General features: G+C 47.8%; 1 protein-coding gene across 4 annotated transcripts in view; it reads left to right on the forward strand.

Annotated features, from left to right (window-relative positions):
- The first annotated feature begins 1,440 nt into the window (after positions 1–1,440).
- Positions 1,441–22,828, forward strand: part of IGSF3 (immunoglobulin superfamily member 3) — an 89,893-nt gene continuing 68,505 nt past the window's right edge. For 2 of the 4 annotated variants that reach the window (XM_081305561.1, XM_081305558.1), the window contains exons 1-2: positions 1,441–1,580; positions 2,244–2,904. In XM_081305561.1, coding sequence (XP_081161687.1) covers positions 2,862–2,904 — 43 coding nt within the window. In that variant the 5' untranslated portion in view covers positions 1,441–1,580; positions 2,244–2,861. Of the gene's footprint in view, positions 1,581–1,626; positions 1,815–1,954; positions 1,976–2,243; positions 2,905–22,828 lie in introns of those variants that run through there. The other 2 variants (XM_081305559.1, XM_081305560.1) reach the window with 2 other exon arrangements.

Genomic DNA, 22,828 nt, shown 5'->3' on the forward strand with positions numbered 1-22,828 from the left:
TTTTTGAGTTTTTGACTTCACCCACTACCCACCACTGATTACTTCTTTGGACACTGTCACCTGGCTGCTTCTTGGGCATTTCACATACAATATATCCAACCTTTTCCTTTGTCTCCTGATCTCCATTGAAGCTGGAATAATTGTTTCTGCCCATTCCTCACATTCTCTTGTATGCTATGAGGCCTACCTCCTGGCACAAGGGGACCTATGGATTCCTCTTTTTCTGTTGCTGCTTCTGTGATCTTGGTCATCATCATGTTTTTCTAGATTTTTCAGTAATGCCACCCCACCCCTGTCCCAACCTCTGGTAAAACTCCTTTCCCATCCACTCTCCAAGGTGAGGACAGAGTGGTCTTTCTAAAATTCCAATCTGATAACCACACTCCCTACTTAAGAACTCCAGGGTCTTCCTGATGGCCCCAGGCTAAGGGCCAGACCCCTTAACACATCATACAAAGCCCCCTCGCTTCTGGCATCTAAGAATTGGTTCTTCCAATTGTTTCTCACAGTCTAGTCTGGGTCCCACAGAGACTTCTGGTTCTCTAACGTGGCTACTCTCACCTTCCTCCTTTCTCTTCCTCTGGACCCTCCTTCTTGCTTCAGTTTCTACCTAGTTTTCCTATGACCAGTACTTGGCTCCTTGTCCCCCATAATGGATTGTGGGGGATGTGCTTCCCGGACACTGTTCTTGTCTTGCCTGTTTTATTGCCTGTATCCTCACTAGACTGCCAGCTCCAAGAGGAACCTTGTCCTGTTCTTCAGTAATGTTGAATGAATGAAAAAGCACTTGCTTGGATAAGGCGATTAGCCATAAAAGATTAATAGTTTATATTTACTGAGTGGTTATGATGTATGGGACACTGTTCTAAGTGCTTTCTAAGTATGACCTAGCCATCTCACATAACTAAATGGGTTTCTCTCCCCATATAACAGAGGGGGGAAACTGAGGCACAGAGAGATTAGATGACCTGGTTAAGGTCCCCAACTAGGTAGTGGAGAAACCAGGCTGTTTTCAGAGTCCAGATGGCATCAGAGAGTGAAGCCACAGTCTGGGGGTACCTTACATGAACAGATTCAAGTCCCCAAGGAAGGGCTTTGTTTTTGTTTTCCAGGGAGGGGACGCGCTTTGGAGCCGCCCTCTTCACGCCCCTGAGTCCTTCGCTGGGCTTTGGGAAGGGCCTGTGCATCTCGCCAGCGGGCAGGGGTCTGCGTGGGAACCGCTGATTAACTTTCGGGGCCGCTCGGTCCACTCGCAGCTCTACCCAGGTCCTCCGGTGCCTCCCCCCACCACCTCGCGCCGGGCGAGTCCCCCAGGCCCCAGCCGCCCGCGGGTCTCCGGGCGGGGAAGGGGCGGGTCCGGGGCGGGGCCGCTCACCGAGGCCACCGCCCTCGCCCGGCGCGGCCTCTCCGGGTGCCGCGGGCCGGGCTGGAGCGGGAGGGCGGGGCCTCGGGAGGGGCCGGAGCGCGGCGGCTGGTGCGGTGGCAGGCGGAGAGGAGGAAGCGGCGCGTCCCCCGAGGCGTGCGCCGGCCGACCCACCCACAGACGGACGGACGCGTGGAGGGAGAGGCCGGAGGGCCAGGTCAGGCTCCGGCGGGGTTGCGGGCGGCGCTGGGGCGGGGAGGGGGCGCCCGGAGCCCGGCGGGGGGAGGCGCGGAGGCTGGCGGCGGCGCGCTCCGGGTCGGCCCGGGCCCGAGCCCCTTCCCCGGGCTGGCTGACCGCGCAGGGAGCGCGCTTCGGCAGCGGAAAGTGGAGCCGCCGGCTCCCTTCTTCCCCGGTCTCTTTTCCCATCAGCGAAAAATAACCCCCCGCCAAGGTACAACAATAGCGGGGCCACCTGGGACGCGGCGCGCACCGGGCTCCCACGGTCGGTCCGGGCGGGGGCCGGCGTGGAGCCCGGGAGCCGGGGTCCCTCCTCGGAGCCCCGGACCGATTTGCCCCTGGTGGTGGGTGGGGCCACCCCCGGCGCCGGACTCGGTAGGAGGCGACGGGAAACCTCAGGAGTGAAGCCGAGGGTGAAAGTATTTCAGGAACAATCAATCGGGCTTTCTACCATGGCTCTGACTTGGGGAGGGAAACTGAGGCGGAGGGAAAGGTAGCGACATGCCCAAGGTCAGAAATGCAAAGATGGGTCGTCCTCGACGAGGGACGGGACCCAGGTGTCCGGAGCAGCCCAGCGCTTGGCCCCTGTGGGTTTTGCAGCGGTTGGATTTTGCTTTTAATGAATCTGTTCTGTTTGTTTTAGAGATCTGGTCTTGGGGGACCGCTTCGGGGCTTCCGGATGCCCTCCTGCTTCGTGTGCCCTGGGCAGGTGTGGGGCAGGTGACAGCTTCGTAACCACCATGGATGGAGAGGGACTTTTTGATGAGGAAATCCAAACTGTCGATACAAGCCAGGCTGATATGGCTGTCCAAGGTCTCCCTTTTGGGGAATCCGCATGAGGGAGATCACAGACACCTTCACTGCGAAGCCAAGGACATTCCTGTATAATCAGTGGATGAAAGGATTTTCTCAGACTCTCCTTCTCGCTTTTTATTGAGGATTAATCCACCACCATCTACGGTTCCAGTGGAAATGACAAGGCACACAATGTGGCAGAAGCCTAGAGCGCCCTCCGTATTGCTCTGGACCCTTCCTTTAGCATAAGGGACATTTCACACTTGCCACTCCCCCCGCCCCCCACCCCCCAGAGCCCTTCTTCTGATTGCCATCCTCAACCCGTGGTCATTCTCCCGAGTTAAGTTCTATTTCCAAAACTGTTCTCTAGAGCTATAAGTGGATTGCCAGAAATGAGAGATTAGGTGTTGGGAGAAGAGGAAGCGCCCTGTGTTGTGTCCTCTCAACTGCTGCTGCGGCTGCCGACATGAAGTGCTTTCTCCCCGTGCTGAGCTGTCTGGCTATGCTGGGTAAGTGGTTGTGCTTATCAGTGCAATCGATGTGAAAGTTTAACCTGCTCTTGATTCCTGTAATTCCTGTGTTTCTTTCCCATCCACTCTCGACTTCAGGCGACACCAGGAGGGAGTTGGTGTGTCACAAATTGAAGTAGAGTACCTAGAGGCCCATTTCTGACCCTGGAGGAGTGGTGGCATATTGTGTTTGTGTTTAAGCAGGAACATTTTTGCTGATCTTCAAGTGTCTGTCCTGGGCCTTGGGGTGAGGTCTGTCATCTGCACATCCACGGTGTAGGGCTGCATGTGGATTGTGACTAGCTTCCTGGAGTAGGACTGTCATGGATGCTGCAGTGTGTTTTCATGTGTGTGTTGGTCTGCATTCGTTCCTAATTGGAAGTGGCAATGTAATTTCTACTCTGTCGGGAAAGTCTATTTGGTGATAATGAATTTTTTTTTGGGGGGGGGAAGTAAGTGGGATGGGGTTGAAAGGATGTTTTTCCTACCTAAGTGGTCTGTAGGCTAAGTGTTTGAGAATGTTAGTCCTGTGTCTCCTCACCAAGGAATCTCAGCAAGAGGAGAGATTGGAGAAGTGGAAACTGCCTGGTAAGGGGTGTGCTAGGTTTGGTTTTTGTTCCCTCAGAGAAGGTCTGAATGTTTCGAGTGGGAGAAATACACTGTGGTCCCAAGTGGTGAGCCTCTGATCCACCCCCAGGAAGCGCACACCCCCACCAACACTTGTTCATGCTTTTCATGCCACCCCGCAAGACTTGAGTTTGGTGTCTTAGAATGCATGTTGGGTTTAGAGTGAACTCACTAGCCAGGAGCTGGTGCGTTCTCTTCTTATCTCCTCAAACCTCAACCGTGGACACACCCCTTTCCCTTTACGTATGGTTTTCTTCTCTCCATTTAAAGGGTATCTATCACTGCTGCCTGTGGTGTTTGCCTCTCTAAATCTAGGTATTTTGCACTTACATAATTTATTTACAATCTTTTGGCACCGGAATTTGCTTTCCTGCATGGCCCACACCTTTCTGAGAGTTAACAGGTGTGTGGAAGGAGAATGGACTTTGGAATTAGAGCACCTCAGCTCCAGGCACAGTCTCACCGTGATTGACATCTGAGTCTCAATAAAACATCCAAGGGCTGCCGTGGCAAGTCAAGCACATGAGATAGTCTAAACATCTTGATTGCCCTGAGTAGTCTGAAACTCCTAACGATAAACATGTTCCATCGGTGACTCTCAAAGTTGGGTCCATGTTGATATCATTGAGGGAACTTTAAAAAAATCTTGAGGCAACCGCTCCAGACCAGTGGAAGCAGATGCTGTGGGTTGGGGCCCAGGCATTAGTCTTTGGACTCTCCCAAATAGTCCCACGCGTGGCTCAGTGAGGAAGCTAGTGTGTGAGTTCAGTAGAGCCAGCCCGACTGCTCGGTGCACACGAGTATCCCAGCCTGGCAGCTGGTTTAGCCCTTGGCTGCCCATCTGTGAGTCAGGATGCCGTCTCTGCGCCTCCTCTCTGCAAGGAGAGGCAAGGAGGCAGGTAGCCCTCCCTTTGCCAGCCTCTGAGTGCCGTGTTTGTGTTTGTTCTCCTGTATGTGTCATTCACTGAATATCTGGATCTGAATCAGCAATTAGTGATTCATGTGGATTCGAAAGGACACAAACAAGGAAAGCCCTTTGAGAGTTCTTGGGTGTGGAGTGGGGTGTGTGGCTGGAGTGGGAAAGAGGACTGAGTGGAAGGGTTGGACCCCAGGGCAGGAGAAGGAACCACCAATGGGAACAAGGAAATGTGACATTTGTGCCTTTTGTTTCTTTTGGCTGCTCAAGAAAATGTAAGGCAGCCTGCTGCTCTCCCTGCTGTTCGCTCTCTGGGCCGCCGTGGAGTGGAGCTGGGCCCTTGGCACTGGGTGGGTGCAGTCATTTTCCCTCCACCTCCACCCTCTTGTGCCAAGAGGTGCCGTGGAGGAAAATGAGCATCAAGGTGGTTTTAATGGGGAACAATGACAGAAGGCCAGACGTGGGTGAGAGGGGGGACGTTTGGAACCGTGGATGCACTTGGTAATCTCTGCTTGATTTTGAGCCTTACTGGTGGCACCTGTCACTCCCTAACACCAGATAACTGTCGGCAAGGCAGGGGAGAAGGCCTGGCTCCGACTTCACCTGGGAGAAGGGGAAGGTGTTTGGGGAGGGATCACAAAGCCTTCTTGGGCTTTTATTTCCTGCTTGCAGTCTGGAGCAGTTTGATTCATGCGTCAGCATTCTTGCTGTGTAATGTGAATTAACATGTAACGTGAACTAATGTACGATGTGAATTTAAAACAGCCAAGAATCCCAAGGTTCTGAGCCCATGTAGAATCAAATTTTGTTCGCAAAAAGTTGGGTAAGGCCGAATGCTCTTCAGTGTGAGACGTATGGGTGCCAGTCTCCAGAAAGCAGCAATTTGAGTTTAGGAATCCTGTGATCTTATGTGCAGGGGTACACAGGGTAAAATCTCCTGAGATGCCTGTGACTCTCGCTCGGCATCAGTAGCCCTTGCTTTTCTGCTCTTTTCTTTTGCGGGTATCGAGGATTTGGGTCAGGCTCATCTTCTACTCCCTGTTGGGATACTGGTCCTGTTCATGTCTTTGTCCCATTGAAGCTACTTGGCTGAGGCTTGCCCTCTGAATGCTGTATCTTGTTGCCTGCCGTTGCAGCCCTGGGTGACCCACCTACCTTGGAACCATTGGCTGCTGCCACAGTCCTTGTTTCAGTTCTCAACCTGGGCGAGCCAGGGGGACAGTAACATCTCCACTACTGAAAGGAGGTGGAGCCAGAGGGGCAGAAGACGGGAGTGGTAGTAAGGGCTGGTTTGAGTACGAAGAAGAGGGAATGAGGAGGGAGGAAGAGGGTGATTGGTGCTCTGTCAGTGCCTGGGAGCAGCCTATGTGGGTGACAGTGACAGGGAAAAATGACAACAGTGTGGGAGAAGAGAATAGGATTTGTATCTGCACGAACAGGAAGAGAATAATCAGGAGAGATGAATGTAAGCTTTAGACACAGAAATTTTGATTTTGCGTACCATGAAGAGTCCCACCTCCCAGACCTGTGCTGCTGGAGTTGCAAACAAGTTGAAATGACTTTGAAAGTGTTAGCCATGACAAATGAAGGGGATGGGCTGTCTTTGGATCAACACAGGAGAACCTGTAGATGACGAGTGATCACTTACATTTTCCTCCAGGGGAAAGAAGTTCTTCTGCAGAGTTTGGGAAGCCTCTTGTTTCAAAAGGATGGGAGTAACAGATCACTTACTTCTCAGTTAGTTAGGGGGGAGGCCAGAGCGTGCTTCCAAAACAGACTGAAAGAAACTTTGATCTACTGGTGGGTCTGGGCTGAGAGGCAGGACTGTGGAGATCAAAAACAGAAGCGGAGGAGGAGGAGGCAGAGGAGAGAAGGGAGGTAGTTTGGGCATTCAAGGAGAGGTTTTCAAGGAAGGGATGAAGATTTCGATTTGTGGGCAGACAAACACCACTGTCCTAACACTGTCCCAGAGACAGTACACTTTGCCTTTCTAAGGATCATCTGATGAAATGCCAAAGAAGGGAATTCTTATCAGGAGGACTCAACTGGCTAGGATGCTTTTTGTGTTAGTCAGCTTTCTGTTACTATAACCAAATACCTGCCACAATTAACTTAGAGAAGAAAGGTTTACTTGGCTTACAGTTTTTGAGGTTCTACTCTGTGACTGATTGGCCATGTTGCTTTTGAGCTTGTGACAAGACAGCACATCATGGCAGAAGGTTGTGGTAGAAAAAAAAAATACATGCACTTCAGTTCCAGAAAATGGAGGAAGAGGAAGGGGCCTGGTTCCACTATCTCTTCTTTCCTTCTAGTTCCACCTCTTAAAAGTTCTGTCACCTCTCAATACCACTACCTGGAGACAAAGCCTGTGACACATGGGTTTTGGAAGACATCTATGATCCAAACCTATAGCATCTTTTCAGCTATGAGCATCATGGAGTCACCTGTAGGCACTCAGGACTGTTAAGATGCTCCATTTGCTACATTTTTCATTGCAGCAAGATGACTGTTGCTATTCTAACAGCAGTAAACCAGCTCTCTTCACTCTGTCCTATTCTGTGAACCAAGCTCTCAAAACAACTGCAAGATCGATACCTTGTATTATCATTTTTTTTTAATAGGTGGGCATATTGAAGTCCAGGGGGATTCAGTAACTTGACTAAGATGTATTACTGATCAGGTTGATATAGGGCCTCATAGTGTTAGGGACCCAGACTCTTCTGACTCGTCCCCTGTGCATGCCCCCACTCTCAAGATCACCTCAGAATCCAAGATGGCCATTCAAGCCCCAGCCATCAGGAATGAGGAAAGGGTTGGTGAAGGGCAAGCGCTGTTGAGTTAAGGATACTTCCTGGAAGTCATGCACACCACTTTTGCTTATATTCCTCTTGGCTAGAATTTGGTCATGTGGTCAGACTTAGCTGCAAGGGAGTCTGGAAAGTATTGTCCTAAGTGTCCATGGGATCTGCCAAAAACTCGAGGACCTGTTACTTTAAGGAAAGGAGAAAATAGATTTGGGGGTCAATTACTGCTCTTTGCCATGGCCACAACCTTTAGAAGTGATAGAGTGGAATTTTGAAGCCAGGACTGTTTGGTGTCAAATCCTTTGTTCTATCATTTAACAAGCAGCCTCATCTGTGAGAAAAAGGTCTGGCCTCAGCCTCTAAGAAACCCAGTGGGAGAAACATAAGCTCAGTGGACCACGAGTTGTTACCTAAAAGCAACATAAATGGGCATATATTAAATACTACATGTGCAATGTTAGCAGTGAGTACTATAATGTTATGGGATGCTTGTGTGTTGGCCACTGTGCTGTTTTACATAGTATGGCTTTCTGGATGACAGCTCACGGGCCATCTCTGTCATGTTTAGTTCATCACTGTAGCCTTAGAAACTTGGCCTTGGGGTTGGGATTGTGGCTCAGTGGTAGAGCGCTCGCCTAGCATATGCGTGGCCCTGGGTTCGATCCTCAGCACCACATAAATAAATTAAATAAAGATTGTGTCCAACTACAACTAAAAAGCAAAATAAAAGAAAAAAAAACTTGGCCTTGTGCCAGGCAAAAAGTAAGTAGGTGCTCAGTTAAATTTTTTAAATGAGTGAATGGTTTTACAAGACAAATGCATCTTTCTCTTTTGTTTTGTGGTGCTGGGCTGGAAGCAGGGTCTCTTGCATATGAGGCAACTGCTTGACCAATGAATTATACCTCCAGCCTTCAGAAGATAAATGCTGTCTTTATGTTGGCTCTGTTGATCATGATGAGGACTTTCAAGGCTAAGGAGACTAAGTAATTTTGTTCAAAGGAAAAAGCTAGAAATTGGCAGAGCCTGAATTTGAATCCAACTTTTACAAAGTTTATTCCATCGAGTTAGGGGTTTTTCACATTTTTGTGCCATGAATTCTTTTGGCAGTCTGGTGAATCTTATGGACCTTGTCTGACATAACATTTAAAAATGAATAAACTTGGGTTGGGGTTGTGGTTCAGTGGTAGAGCGCTCGCCTAGCATGCGTGAGGCACTGGGTCCGATCCTCAGCACCACATAAAAATGAAATACAGATATTGTGTGTCCATCTACAACTAAAAAATATTTTAAAAAAATGAATAAACTTAAAAATGCATGGGATAACAAAGGAAATAAATTTTATTGAAATATAGCTATCAAAATGTCAAAATTAAATTTATGATATAGCAATATACCTCTTTAAGAACACATTAAACTAAATAATTTCTACCAGCAGGCCTAACCCTTGTTATGATTCTGGCGTTGTGATAAGAATAAATGGTATTTTGGGGTATATGTATCCACTGTGATATGAAAGGATGTGATTTCTATTGTGACAAATCACAGGCGCTGGAGATGTTACGATGTTGGTCGTTCCCATTCATAATCAAAGGAATTGTTAAGTTCACTTGGAGGCCAGCAAAAATAGAGAGATAATTTTTCCTCCATTTAAGTTCACATACCTCTTGAATTCTCTCCGTAGACTCTTGCAGAGTTCAAAGTATAGTTCAGTGTAGGTGGTGGTGGTTCAGGAAGACAGTGTATTAGCAGACGCAGGATGAATGTTCAGAAATGGGTAGGATTTGGACAGGAAGTGCATGCGATTTCCAATCATATCCATCATGTATTAGTGTTTGTCTTTGCTTGGTGAGCAGTCATGGTGGTGGTTGGAATGGCCTTTTGGGGATTGAAGAAGTGACCAGTGGCCATAAGGACCAGTTCAGGTTGGATGATGCTGGATAGGAAAATTGATTTAGATTATAGTGAGTTTGGGGTTGGGGTTTGGAATGGGTCCCTAGTGCTCAGACCCCTTCCACGGAGCCCAGGCCTGGGAGTGAAGGAAGGGGTTCCCGTTGCTGGATTGTCTTGGGGACCCTGTGCCTGCTTGAATTGTGGTTCCTTGATTAATACTTGTAGGTTCCTTTAGGAGTTTCTGACCTGCCGGGAGCAGACACCTGTTTCTTTGCTGCTTCAAAGTAAGCACAGCTATTCCTTGTAAAAGGTTGGCTTTTAATTTACAGAAATTCAGGACACCTGTGTGTGAATGCCCCTGATTTTTCAAAGAAAGGAGTGGTTACATCAAAATCAAGCTTATAGTTGTAGAAAATCACATGCTGCCGAATTCCCTCATCAAGAACCCTTTATTAAGTGACTAATTGTGAGCCACAGTGGTAGGCACTGCACAAAGACCTTGGCCCTGGAGCTCCCTCAACCCAAATCCTCAGTTAAGTGGGATTTTGTTTTGATTTTTTAAAACTCCACATTCAGAAAGGTAAAAAAAAAAAAAATCACAAGATGCAGTAGGAAGGATTTATTCTACAAATTAGCTTCCAAGCAATCATCGGCCCAGCCCCTACATCTTCCGCATCTATAATTATAGTAGCAGAAGGGAATGATGGGCCCGGGGCCTTGCAAGGTTTTATATCAAAGGTTAAATTATATTAACTCCACCCAGGCTGGAAAGTGGTCAGATATATTTTAAAAACCTTTATAATAGGCTTTTATACAAATGAGCATTCAAGCCAAGTTTCTGCCTAAACCTCTATTAGCCCTCTAATTAAATTTACCAGAACACCCTCTCTTCCCCTCTTTGAGTTGACTGCGGCCTAGCTGCTCACCACTCTGCCCCTGCTCTCTAGGAGATGGTCATCCAGGGCCACCAGAGAAACAAACGGGAAATGGCTTTGCCGATGGATGGGAAGACACTGACAGTCTGTGCTCTCTGAGGATCGGTGTCTCCTGGGGAGAGGCAAGTTTGGTCTTGTTTCCAGTTTATTAGGTGGAGTGGAGAGAGTTTTCTGTGGAGGAGAGAGATGAAGCTGGAGGAGTCAGCGAGTGGTCAATTTGGAGAGGCTCTCTGGTAGAGCTGGGATTTGGGGCTATTTTTTAAGTACTAGGAGAGTAATGTCCTGGTAGGATTATGGGGTCGTGGACCATCTGGGCTCACTTTGAGAAGACTTGTAGAAGGGTGAAGACGCATAAAAGTCTGAAGATGCTGGGGGCGGGAGAGGCAGTGCTTGGTAAGAGCAGAGCAGTCAGTTGGCCTGAGGACTAGGTTTGGAGGTAGGTGGAAAATAGCAGAAAGCTATTGGGTATCCTGGAGGGGCCCTGGGAGAAGTGGCCAGGGTCCCCTGGGCGTTCCTGGAAGTGGGAGTGAAGGTTGGCCTGTCCCTCTATGCACCAGAGATAATCAGATCGAAGACATTCTAACAAAACTGAACTCAGAGAAATCAGTGTCCAGTCTCCTAGGGGTGCCCAGCTTCCCCTCAGGATCCTCCCCTTTGATAAAACAGAAACAAAGAAAAAATCTGATAATGGTTGTGTGTTTTTTCTGACAACAATTCTTTGATGCCTTGAAGTCTGCCCAGGCCTGTCCTAAGTCCTTGTTAATCTTTGTGCATTGATTCTTGTCTTGCTTGGGACCCACCGTCCAATACTCCAGAGTGCAGCCTGCTACCGCCTCTGGCGTGACAACCTCTGAGACTGGCTCTGTGCCCAGTCTGGCCCTGGTACACCTGTGGCAGCGCTGCTGGCCAGGTTGTGGTGTTAGGCAGGCTTCCAGTTCCTACTTCTCAAGGACCCATTTCATTACTCCCCTGCCCCCAGGACCTCACATTTTGAAATCTGTTTCCCAGACAGACAGCATTTACCAAGAAGTAATTAATCATGTGATAACTAGTGTGCTCGCTCACGCTTGAGATAATCCAGCTGTGAAGCAAAAACCTAGGTTTGCACTCTGGGTTGCTGATGACCTAAGAACACATGTGCCTGGCCCTTTAGTTACTGAGTCCTGCATCCGCCATCTGGGAAAGTGGTGTTACTGCTTGGTGTTTTTGAAAATCTCCAGTGTGGCCAGCTTCTGGACTCCAAGTGCTGCTTTGGGCCTTAGGGACCTTGGACCACCTAGGTGGTGTTTGCAAGTGAATTGTTTGCATTAGTGACCTTGATTGACTTTGCCAGAAAGCACTTTCAAGAGGGAGAGGGAAGGGACCTGGAGTTGAGCAACCTTCTCTGTTGCATTCAAAACACACCCACCTTGTCCTGGCCTGGGCCGGGGGACAATCAACTCCTTTTTATTTTGTTTTATTTTTTTTTAATGACTGCCAGAGAATGTACACATTGTGTAATTGAAACAGCACATTGTAAATCACAAACATAGACAACTGTTATGTATCGGTTCTCAAAAAGGGGAAAAAGGAGAGTATGAAGTTTTGTAGCCCCTTAGGTATAACACCCCAACAGGAAATCTAGATTTTTACTGAATATTTGATTTGAATTAAGTCATAATTTACGACAGCTAACAAAATGCTTTAGGGCAAAATGCTTTATAAAAGTAAGATGATGTGATACTGGTTTTAACTTTGTGTGGTAGGTTGTATTTTATATATATACATTTTTTTTTTAAAGAGAGAGTGAGAGAGGAGAGAGAGAGAGAGAGAGAGAGAGAGAGAGAGAGAGAGAGAGAGAGAATTTTTAATATTTATTTATTTTTTTTAGTTCTCGGCAGACACAACATCTTTGTTGGTATGTGGTGCTGAGGATCGAACCCGGGCCGCACGCATGCCAGGCGAGCGCGCTACCGCTTGAGCCACATCCCCAGCCCTATATATACATTTTAACAGAGGTAACAGTGAATAAAATTCTGTTGTAAGAACTATAGAAAGTAAAATGTGAAAGTTCCCCTCTTTGTCCCATGACCCTTATTGCATTTGATACATATTCATGATGATTTAACGTATATTCTTCAAGATCCTTTGCTATGCATATATTCAAACAGATACAGATTTTTTTTTGACACAAATGGAATTATATAGAATATATTGTTCAACAACATGATTCTTAAGGGCTGATTTACTTCACTGTTTTTTTCAGGCTTAATTTTATGGCCACATCAGAACTGATTTGGTTATTTTATAGCTAGTTGAAGCTGTAATTTGTGAAATCATTGGGGAGTAGTGAACCTCATTCAGTAGCTCTATAACAATAATTTTGTCTTTCTGTATGAGGAGCGCAAGAGTCATAATAAAAATCCCACCTTTAAATTTTGATGTATCTAATGAGAATCATTGGCTCATTTATTCTGAATATTTTCTGTAAAAAATGTATAAATTCAACAAATTAAGCACATTTATATTTTATTGACCATTTTGTCATAGTGTTGAAATTGTGTTAAATTAAAACGATGCCTGTAACATAAAACTTGTTAAGAAGACAACCAGATACACTGCACTTTGTGTCTGATCCAATCAAGTGTTTGTTCATAGACTAGAATAAAATGAGACGCCATCTACATTTTCAATTCTCAGATGCTTCCTCCATTTAGAATGAAGGGACTTCTTAGGTCTCTGGCTACCAGCTCAACAGTAAGACTTTAACCCAAAGAAAGAGAACTTTCCCCTCCAGCGTTGCAGAGCAGCTACTGCTGGGAAGAGATTATCCTTTCAAGGTGATGGGTTACTTTTTAAATTCACTAGGATGACTTTCCCTAAGACCCTGAGAGAAGGAGGAGGCTCCTTGGTTGGTTCACCTTTAGACCTGAGTTTTTGAATAGTTGCTATTTTTGGAAGTTGTTGGATTCACACATCCTAGTCAATGCTGGTAGACATCAGAGATTGACCTGCGACTGCCCTTCCAGGGATCACTGAAGACAGCCCCTCTTCTGCTAGAATCTACTTATTAGATTTTTCCTTAAAAAGACTTTTTTATGCATTCCTTCAATAAATATTTGAGTGCCTGTGACAAGCACTCATTGTTATCTGTGATCTCAAAAACCACAGAATTAAGTTAAAATCATGATGCACATTTTTAAATAGTCACCTGATATGTATTTTTTAATCTTTAATAAATAGAGCGATTAATTAAAAATACTCTGACACTAGGGAACTCTTTTTCTTTTTTAAATCCCTAAGTCTTTCTTCTTGCTGTCACTTCAATATCCTTTTTTCTTAGCTCTTCTTGAGCAGCCATGAATTACCAATACCCTGGGCACCCCAGAGAAAGGGACCTCTAGGAGTGGGAAGATGAATTCCAATGATGCAGGCGGGTTAAGATGGGTTGGTGGTGGGGTGGGTAAAGGGAAAATTCTTTCTCCAGAAAACACACAAACATCCCAAGTCCTAAATATATGGAATGTCCTTATTAACGGTTGGGGATGTTGTCTGTCTGTGGGAATTGGGGAATTTCATACTTAGCTCTGAATTCCTAGGAAGCCAGAACAAAAGAGAAATAGAAATAGAAAAATTGCATACTTCCCATTGGATAGGGTAGTTAGCAGCCGCACCAGGGGGTTTAGTCAGCTTTTTTTTTTTTTTTTTTTTTTTTTTTGCTGCTGTGACCAAAGGATCTGACAAGAGCCATTTTAGAGAAGGAAAAGTTTTTTGGAGCGTGTGGTTTCAGAGGTCTAGAGGGCCATCTCCATTGTTCTATGCTGAAGGAGGTGAGGCAGGTACAACAAAAGAGACGCCCATGGTACCTCCTCCTGCCACACCAGTTAATCCATTCAAGTGGATCAGCACACTGATTAGCTTAAGGCTCTCAAGCCCAACCATTTCCCCTCTAAACGTTCTTGTGTCGTCTCTCCCAGGAGCTTTTGGGGGACACTTCACATCTACACCAGAACACCAGGCTTTCTCCGGAGGACCTCTCACTGGGACTGGGATGGTTGGGCTGATCCATCGTCCCCACCTTAGACTCTGGCCCCTGCCTCCCTCTGTGTGACTCCTCGTGGAGCCATGGGAGGGAGCAGTGGGACATGGCTGTGACCTCACCGCCGCTGGGCTTGTTCTCCAGAGCTGCTGGGCCAGCTCAGTGCAGTCGGGCTCTTGCCCGGTGCCGTCCTGGACATAGGCTCAACCCTAAAGAGGCACGAATCGGTGCTTTTCTCCCATGTCCTTGTTGACCTCCGAGGTAGCCGGGTGTTCCTCCCTTCTCCCCAAGTCCCCTAAGTCTTCAGGTCCCAGCGGGGTATAACTCTGCCTGGTGGAAATCACCATGGTCCAGAGCAGCTGGCCGCTGCCCTGGAGGCCTGGGTAGGATCCTCCTCCCTGCGAGCTGCCCTTCTCCAGGCCTTTCTGGTTCTCCTCATCAGTTTTATGGGGCAGCGGTTTCCTGCTGGTCTGGAGAGGGGTGGTCAGCTGGGAATTCTGCCTCACAGGTGGAGACGTTATTAGAGGGCTGGTTGCCCTGAGAGTTGGCTCATCCCCAAACTGGACAACCCTTGACGATACTCTTGAGAGGTGATTTGCCGAACAGTTTTGTGATGTCTTTGGGTGTCTCAGGACCAAAGCGAGCTCGCTCAACAGCTCTGCAGTCTGTCCTCTGGCATTTCACTACTTAAAAAAGATAAATAAATAAAAAAGCAAGGTCCCATTCTGAGCACTCTGACCAGCTCTTTCTCCTTCCGTCTGATGGGATGGGTGATGGCCTTGAACGGGGAGTCTTTCGTTCAGAACATGACTTTTGAGAGGGGAGGAAAGTAGATCGGGAACTAATGTGTCCCCAGACTTGAATTTATTTTGGAAGATTCTTCACAGGTCTCACGTTCAATCCTTTCATTTTAAAGGTGATTTCTTCTAGAGGTGAGGGAAAGACTCTGGTGGCCTGCGGCCAAGGGGACCGAGGAGTGGGAGGAGGACTGGGAAATGCCCCTAACGGAGACTCTGCTGCACGTGGCCTTTGTTTTAATTAAGACATTACACAATCCGAATGTTGCCTTCCCACCCTTACCCCCACAACCACCACAGAGGAGCTGTAATTTCCCATATTTGGAATTTGGGGAGAGCTGGGCCTTCTCTGAGGATTAAGGCCAGATTGAATCTCTGCTTTGGGGGGACGTCAGTGACTATGGGAGCCTTGAGGGCTGCGGCATTTCTGGTGAAGATGTGATTAGGAAATGTGCCTCCCAGTCATCGTTATTCAGCAGCCCCTCCTGTCCTAGAGCTGGGGCTCTGCCCGTTGGTAAGCTGACTCTTGTTTTCTTGTGCATATTTTCCCTTCTGCAAATGTATCGGCATTCAGCTTTAATCAAGGAGGCTTTTACTCTGTGATCTGTAGCAGGGATGACTGAAGTCATGTGGAGGATTTTAAGTAACTAATCTCTTAAGACATTCAGAGCATAATCTCTCCTCGCCCGTGATCATCCTGCCTGCATCTGGGAGATTGGGGAGGTTCTGCAAGGAAGGCAGGATGGGGACTGGCATCCTTCAGAGAGACCAGGGGTCCTCCTGTTTGCTTTTGGCATGAGGACAAGGCCTGCTGTTCACTTGCCGTGTCAAGAGAGTTCAAGACGCCCGGTGAATGTGACCAGTGTGTTACTCAATCTCCAAGCTGGTGCTACAACAGTGACGGGCCAGAGTCACATGGAGATCGCATCCAAACTCCTCCTTGTCTCTCTGGTGCTTGTCCAGGGCTGTGGAACAGATTCAGAGGCCTGGCACTCGCTGGCATTTATTCATATTTTTCATTAAACTCCATCAGGTTAATCAAAAGATCAGGGGTGCAGGATCTGAAGTTTTCCTATACTTTTCTTATAATTTAAACACGACTTCATAGGTATGTGGTCTGTTGGACTAAATTAGATTACAGTTGCTCTTTGAGTGGTCACTTCCTTTTCTATTTCCACCCACCTTCTGATGTTCGCTCAGGTTCCTGCTACCAGAGGTGTTCTTCCAATGAATCTGGTGAATATTACTTAAAGTGCTGCCTTTGGTTCTTCTCTCTTATTAGAATGATAAAATCCCTAACAATGTAGACTAATGAGGAAGATTAGTTTGAATTAGGAAAATGCCTGAATTACCAAATATTTTTCAAGAACTTCATTGTTATTACTTTTAAGTAAATACTGTAACTCAAACTACACTAATAGAGTGCCTAATAAAGATCCTTGGGGGATCCTGCTTTAGGAGAGAAATGAGAATGATTTGCAATTAGCATACCGATTGTTTATGTAAATGGAGTTTCTGAAATACTGGGCTGTGCTTGAAAATCGTTTGTTCTCTTAAGTATTTTAAATAGTCCCTATGAAACCCTGAGCACGCTGGAAGTTTATATGTTGTATAAAGACCTGTTTTGTGAGGACCTAACTCAACCCCATCAGCAATATCAGAAATTCCAAATTATTGATGCCCCTCCGTTCTTTCCTCCCAAGATTAGGTTTGCTCTCTTTGCCAGATGCTGCCACAGTACTTGGCATTTGTCTGATGTAACACAGATCAATAAATTTAGCAAATACAGAATGTGTTCTCCCGTGTGCTTGGCAATATGTGAGATGGAGGAGACAAAACCGTCTTTGTGAGCCTGGAGACGGCAGACATCCTGAGGGTCCTCAAGGAGGTAGTTTATAGGCTAACAGTGAAGTCAAGCAGTAAACGAATAAGTGCACATATGGTTGATTACAGCAGTGAAGCTAGACTGTGCGTTACTTGAGTAATTAACAGTTTAATACACTGGACTGTATGTCCCATCAGGACAGGGATTGTGTCTTTGTTGTTTGTCATGGTATCCCAAGCCTCTCTAGCTTTTGCCTGGCATTGAGTCAATCCTAGATTAAGGTGTATGACATCACCCAGAAGGGTCAACTATCAGCAGTGTCATAGGGTTCAACCTAATAGTTGCTCGATCAATATGCGTTGAATATTGAATGTGTGTTGTAATCAATGAGGTCTTACAGGAGGCTGCGGTTAATGCACTTTTCTCTAGCCAAGGAAATGGCCAGCTAGGGTATTTGAAAAGAAATTCCAAAATGTCAAATAGCTAGAACTTGTGGTCCTCTGATGCAGACATGGGGTGTCAGTGGGGCTGGGGAGCCTTGTGTCCAGGATATTTTCTTAGTACATTTTGCAGCCCCAGGTGGAGGCATGTGTGTCTGGGGCCTGGAGTGCTATCAGCAGCCCCGGGGACCTGAGGGGTGACAGGCAGGGAGGGGAGCCGGTTGGCCTCTAGAGGAAAGAGGGAGGAGGAGAGGATTGGCACAGCTGGAGGAGCTGTGTCCGAGCCTGAGCACAGGAAACACTTTTGCAGACAGCTCATGCCTCCGTGTGTTTCCTTGATGGATCTGTGTGTGCCCACAGTGGTGGAGTCTGGATCTTAATGTCTCCCAAGGCTCATTAGCTATAGGCGCAGTTACCAGCCTGTGGTGCCAATGGGGCTGGTGGAAGCTTGAGATCAAGTGGACAGAAGTTAGGTCATTGGGAGAGCACCCTTAAAGGAGTGTTGGGACCCTGGCCTCTCCCTGTTTCCTCTGTTTCCCGGCTACCACGGGATGAGCAGCTTTGCTCTACCACACACTCCTTGCCATGATGTGTGCCTCACCACGGGCCTGAAGGTGACAGAGCCAAGTGACCATGGCTGAAACCTCTGAAACCATGAACCATAATAAAACTTTTCCTTCTTTAAGTTGATCATCTCGGGTATTTTGTTACAGTAATGGAAAGGTGACTGACAAACACAGCGTGCTCGGTTACTTGCTAAGCACTAACATTCCTCATGGTGAGCCTCTTTTGGGCCTGGAATTTCTGCATGATGAATTGTGGGCTGGACTGTAGACCACTAGCCCATCAGAGGCAAGAGTTGAACTAAGGAGAAGGCCCCAGCTGGGCTCTCTGGGAGAAGCCCAGTACTCTGGCCTGGGGCCTGCTCCCTATCTATGGAACTGGGAGTTGGGCCCAGGCTAGGGCTTGGATCAGAGCTACCCGGACCTTCTGTATAAGAACTTTTTTTTTTTTTTTTTTTTTTTTTTTGCATCTGTTTAGATTTCATGGCTCTCTCTCCAATTTCTGTGCACAAATGTCCAATTGTGCTACCATATTATAATGCTCGGTATTTTCTCACACCCACAGGATAATTTCTAGTTCAACTCAATTCCACAGCTATTTGTCGAGCATACTTATGTGCCAGCCAGAGTGGGGGTGGCAAGTGAGAGAAACACACATACGGGACCCTGGCCCCTGCCTGTAGCAGACACAATGAATAGCCCATGCAACAGCCATTTTTTCTCTTCCTGCTGGCAGAGCCCAGTTTTGTTTGGGTGCTACACCTTCCACACACCATTCCTGGAAAGGTGACCCTGCTTCTGACTGTAGGGTAAATGCTGCTGGATAAGCCAAACATGCAGTCCGTAGTTTAGATGCAGGCATGTAATACAGAGTTGAGAGGTCTCCTGGAGGATTCTGGGAAAGACAGCTTCTCTCCTAAAAAGAAGCACTTCTTTTTTTTTTCTTTTACTAGATTCATGGAAATGAGGCAGGCGTATTGTCACCTTGAGAAAAGCAAGTTTGTGGAGGCTGTCAGAGGGAAAATACAGGAAGAACCAGGGTCCTAGTTGACTGAGCCCCTGGAGACCAAGAAGTCCAGCCTTCGTACTTTCCGTCCCAACCTTTTTAAGTCATTTGTGTTGGTATTTTTATAGCTGAAGGCAACCCATATCAGACACTCCCTCAAAAGAGCACGGAACAGGGCTTCTTCCTATAAAACACTATGATTCAGATTATCATCAGAAACTGTCCAATTCAGAGCCAATGTTTTCCCGTGGGGTAAGCCAGAGAGGAGAGAGGGAAATATGTTGGCGAGAGAAGGGCTTATGGGAGGAGATTGTGTTTGGAGTGGATCCTGAAACAGGATTAGGCTTCCAGGAGGAAGAGCAGAAGGGAATTCTGGGGAGGGGATGGCATGAGCTGACCCGTGGAGACAGGATGAATGTGGCACTGTCTGAGAACAGTGGGGTTGTTTCCTGGTTCTCCAGGCAGATGCCACCAGAGCCCCTCAAAGGGCAGGTGTCGAAGTTGAAACTGATTTTTTCAGTGGGGGAAGGGCTGTGTGTGGGCAGGGAAGAAACTTAGCAAAGGATCCTGGTGGGGGAGGACTGAGGAACCGTGTACCAGATTGATGGAGAAGGGGAAGAAAGGAAAAACCGAGTGACCAGTTGAAGCTTCTGGAATAATTTAGTTTTAGGTGGTGAGACTTCGATTGGTAGCAGTAGGAAATGGGGGTGGAGGTGAAGATATCAAAGGAACATGGTGACGGAATATAAACTGATGAAAGGAGGGTTGGTTGAATGTGGAGGGAGGGCAGAGTCTGTAGGTGGCTCCAAGAAGGTGAGCATGAAGACGGTGGGCATTTGAGAAAAGGGGTGGATTTTTGCCACTGGGATTTTGAAGTAGTGATAGAAGATCTAAGTACTGAGACCTTGAATTCAAAGAAAATATGGGCTAGACTTTGGGAATGAGAGCTCAGACCTTAGGATGATGTGGCACAGACCACTGTGTAATAGATATGCCCATGGGGTGGTGGGTGGGGCCCCGTCTGTCGGCTCAGGTGGGTAGGGTCTGCAGGCTGCCCTTGTTCTCCTGGCTTGGTCTGCAGGGAGGGGCTAGAGCTCGATGCCCAACTTCACTTGTCTCTAGGACTCTCTTCTTGGAAGGCAGGTTTACACCCTGGCTCCCCAGGCCCCTCCAGCTCTCCGTGGAATGGGATCCCTGTTTATGAGTGAGATGCTGCTCTCTCCATGGGTCACCAGATGGTTAAGCAGCTTGCAGAGGACAATGTTTGGGGCTTGGTGTCCATCAGTGAACCAGGTGGAGCATCTCAATTATCTGCTTAAATGTGCAGCTTCAGGAAAAGTCTCAAGACGCCCAGACGAAACTCAAAATGAGGTGCAGAGCCCATCCTTTTCATCTTTTCCTACTCTTAAAAGATTTAAAATGTGCCTTAAAGGCTCAGGGTCCAGAGCTGAGCCCTGGTCTGCATACTCTTTGTTATGGCGCTGTAGTCCTTGGGTCTGGCTGACTCACATTATTTTCCTAAGGGCAGAGGGCCCTGGTGTGTGCTGGGAGGCATTTGGGCATCTGGTTTTCGTCAGGCAGCAAGGAAAAGTGCAGACGAGGAATCTGATCTTGCTATAAACAAAACAGAGTTGGACGCTAGGGAAAGGCGTCTGTGAGACCCGCTCCGGCTCTGTGTGTGATCTCCCGAGCCACCGATGTCTCCTGTAGCTAAACACCTTGACTCCATAAACACCCAGAGGAAAACGCTTCAGGCTTGGGAGACAGCAGGCGCTGCCCACTCTGGGGCTTTTCTTTCTGTTTTTGGAGATTCGGACAGCAATGGCACCATTTCTCTGTCTGATGGAGAGCTCAGATTCTTATTTTTCCTCCACTTTAGCATAGCTCTGGGGTGTCGTGAGTATTTGTTGATGATATTCAATCGTGCACACTGCCTTGTCTTTTCTGACCAAAGAGCCCTAAGAAGGTCCAGGTTTAATCCCAGGAAGCAGATGTCACTGTGGAGCCATCTGACAGCCTGGCCTTTTCCTTGGATGGCCTTTCCAGTCAGGCATCCATCTGTCCATGCAGCCAGCGTTCCTCAACATTTGCTATGGAACCAGCGGGATGGTTTTGGGCAAGTTATTCAACCTTTCTAGGCTTTCCATTTCCCCATCCGTAAATAGTAAGAGCTATTTAGTGAAGTGATCATGAGGTTAAGTGGGTTCACAGGGAAAGTACTCAGGAGTGTAGATGGTAGCTGCCTTTACTGTTGGCAGGGTTGCCAGCTTGGTCAGCTGACTGGCCACAGGTTGCCTTAGGTATGGTGTGGCCATTTGGAGATTGGATTCATGCCTCCGTATCTAGTTTGCAAGCCATAAAGGCCTGACCTTTGGACAACATTGTCACCTCCCTTGGGATTGCTTCTTGTTCTTATTTCAGTGTTTTTTTAAATTTTTATTTTATTTTATTTTATTGTTGTTGTTTGTTTTCTTTTCAGTGCTGGGATTGAACCCAGGGCCTTGTGCAATTGGAGCACTGTACCCCCACGCTATATCCCCAGCCCTTCCTGTTTCAGTTTCCATGAGGCCATTGTAACTGAACTCCAAAAATCCATGAGCCACTGGCCCAGAGTGTGCACTAGCCTGGACTTTGTCGATTGCAGCGGGCACTTTGGAGTGATTCCTCAGCCTCATTGTTTGGGTGTTGCTGCCTGAGCCCCCTCTGCCCTTCCTTGTCACTTTTTTTTTTTTTTTGCCATCTGCTATATTGTTGTCTCTCAATGTCCCCCCAATATTCAAACATTTTTGCTTCTACCTTTCTCCATCTGCTCAAGCTTCTATTTCTGTCAGTGCATCTCTTCTGTGGCCTGCTCTTTAGGGTTTCCTTTGTTTGGCTTCTTCCCTGTGTTTTCTGAGAGTGGTGTTGATGTCATCTGGTGTCCCATGCTGTGTCTAAGGGAGGAACCTGCATGAGCCCTTTGAGTGTAAGGTAATGGCAGAGTATCTAATGAGAGGACTCCTGGGGGAGGGGGGTGATTTGTCACTGGGTGGTGGGTCGGGGAGGGTTTGGGGAGAGGGCTGCATTACCTGATTTGGTACCTCCTGACACATGGGCATCGAACAGGCACAATCACGCTGGCCAGCCAGCACGCTGTCTTGGTGATGATGGTGGCCTAGGACCCGAGGGATGCAGGGTCCTTCCCTCAGCCACCGTTGTTACCTTGGCTTAGCTCTCTGCTTCTTCTGCATCCTGTCACCACTGACAGCTTGCTTGCTCCAGCCTGTGGTTACCTGGATGCTCGTCCATGCACCTTCTGCCTGGCTCCCGCTCTCCTCCAGTGAATGGAGGAAATTCTGTCCTTAGCTGTTTGTGAGCCAAAAGAACTCGCCCTGTCTTGGCTGGGAAGGCGTATTTACTTTTGAAGTAAAATTAGACATGATCAAGAACCGGCACCGTGAACTCCCAGCCTTTCCAAGTTCCTAGAAGTGTTTTGAATCCATCCTCTTTTCGCCCCCGCCCCCCACAGAAGTCTCCCTTCTTCCTAAAAATAATGATGTTAGTGTTTCACCCTGCGAAGGAATGTCGTGTCTGTCCTGGGGGAAGTGGCAGAGAGGCCTGAGGGTTCAAAGTCACAGTGAGTCATAAAGGAGACTTTGTCCTTGTGGGCTCAGCCCTGGGTTTGAGCCCACGTGTGCAGGAGGCGCTGCGGTTGTGGAAAGGCACCTCCATGACCCCTCGTGATGGTGGAGAAAGGAGAGGCCTGTAGCCCCCACCCTTTGTGCCTCTCCAGTCTCCTGGCCTCCCCACCAGCAGCCACGTCCTCCACTGCCCCCCCACGGCCCCGCCCAGCTGCCCTTCAGGTCTGGCTCTTCTCAGCCACTGTCCCTTGTTCTCTCTCCTTAGTGTTCAGTCCCTAATCGAGCCCTAGCTCTTCCCTGGCCCCGCTGGTCGGAAGGTTTATGGGTCACTAGGAGGAGGAGCAGAGGTGGGCCACTATGAACCCCCACATTGTTTCTGGCTCTCTGCATGTGGCCCTGGCCGAGGGGATGTTACGCAGCCCCCTGGGTACATGAGGCGGCGGAGGCCTAGCAAGATTGTGCGATTTCACCAAGTCGCAGCTC

This window comes from Spermophilus citellus, assembly GCF_964194105.1.
Source record: "Spermophilus citellus genome assembly, chromosome: 9".
NCBI classification, from domain to species: Eukaryota; Metazoa; Chordata; class Mammalia; order Rodentia; family Sciuridae; genus Spermophilus; species Spermophilus citellus.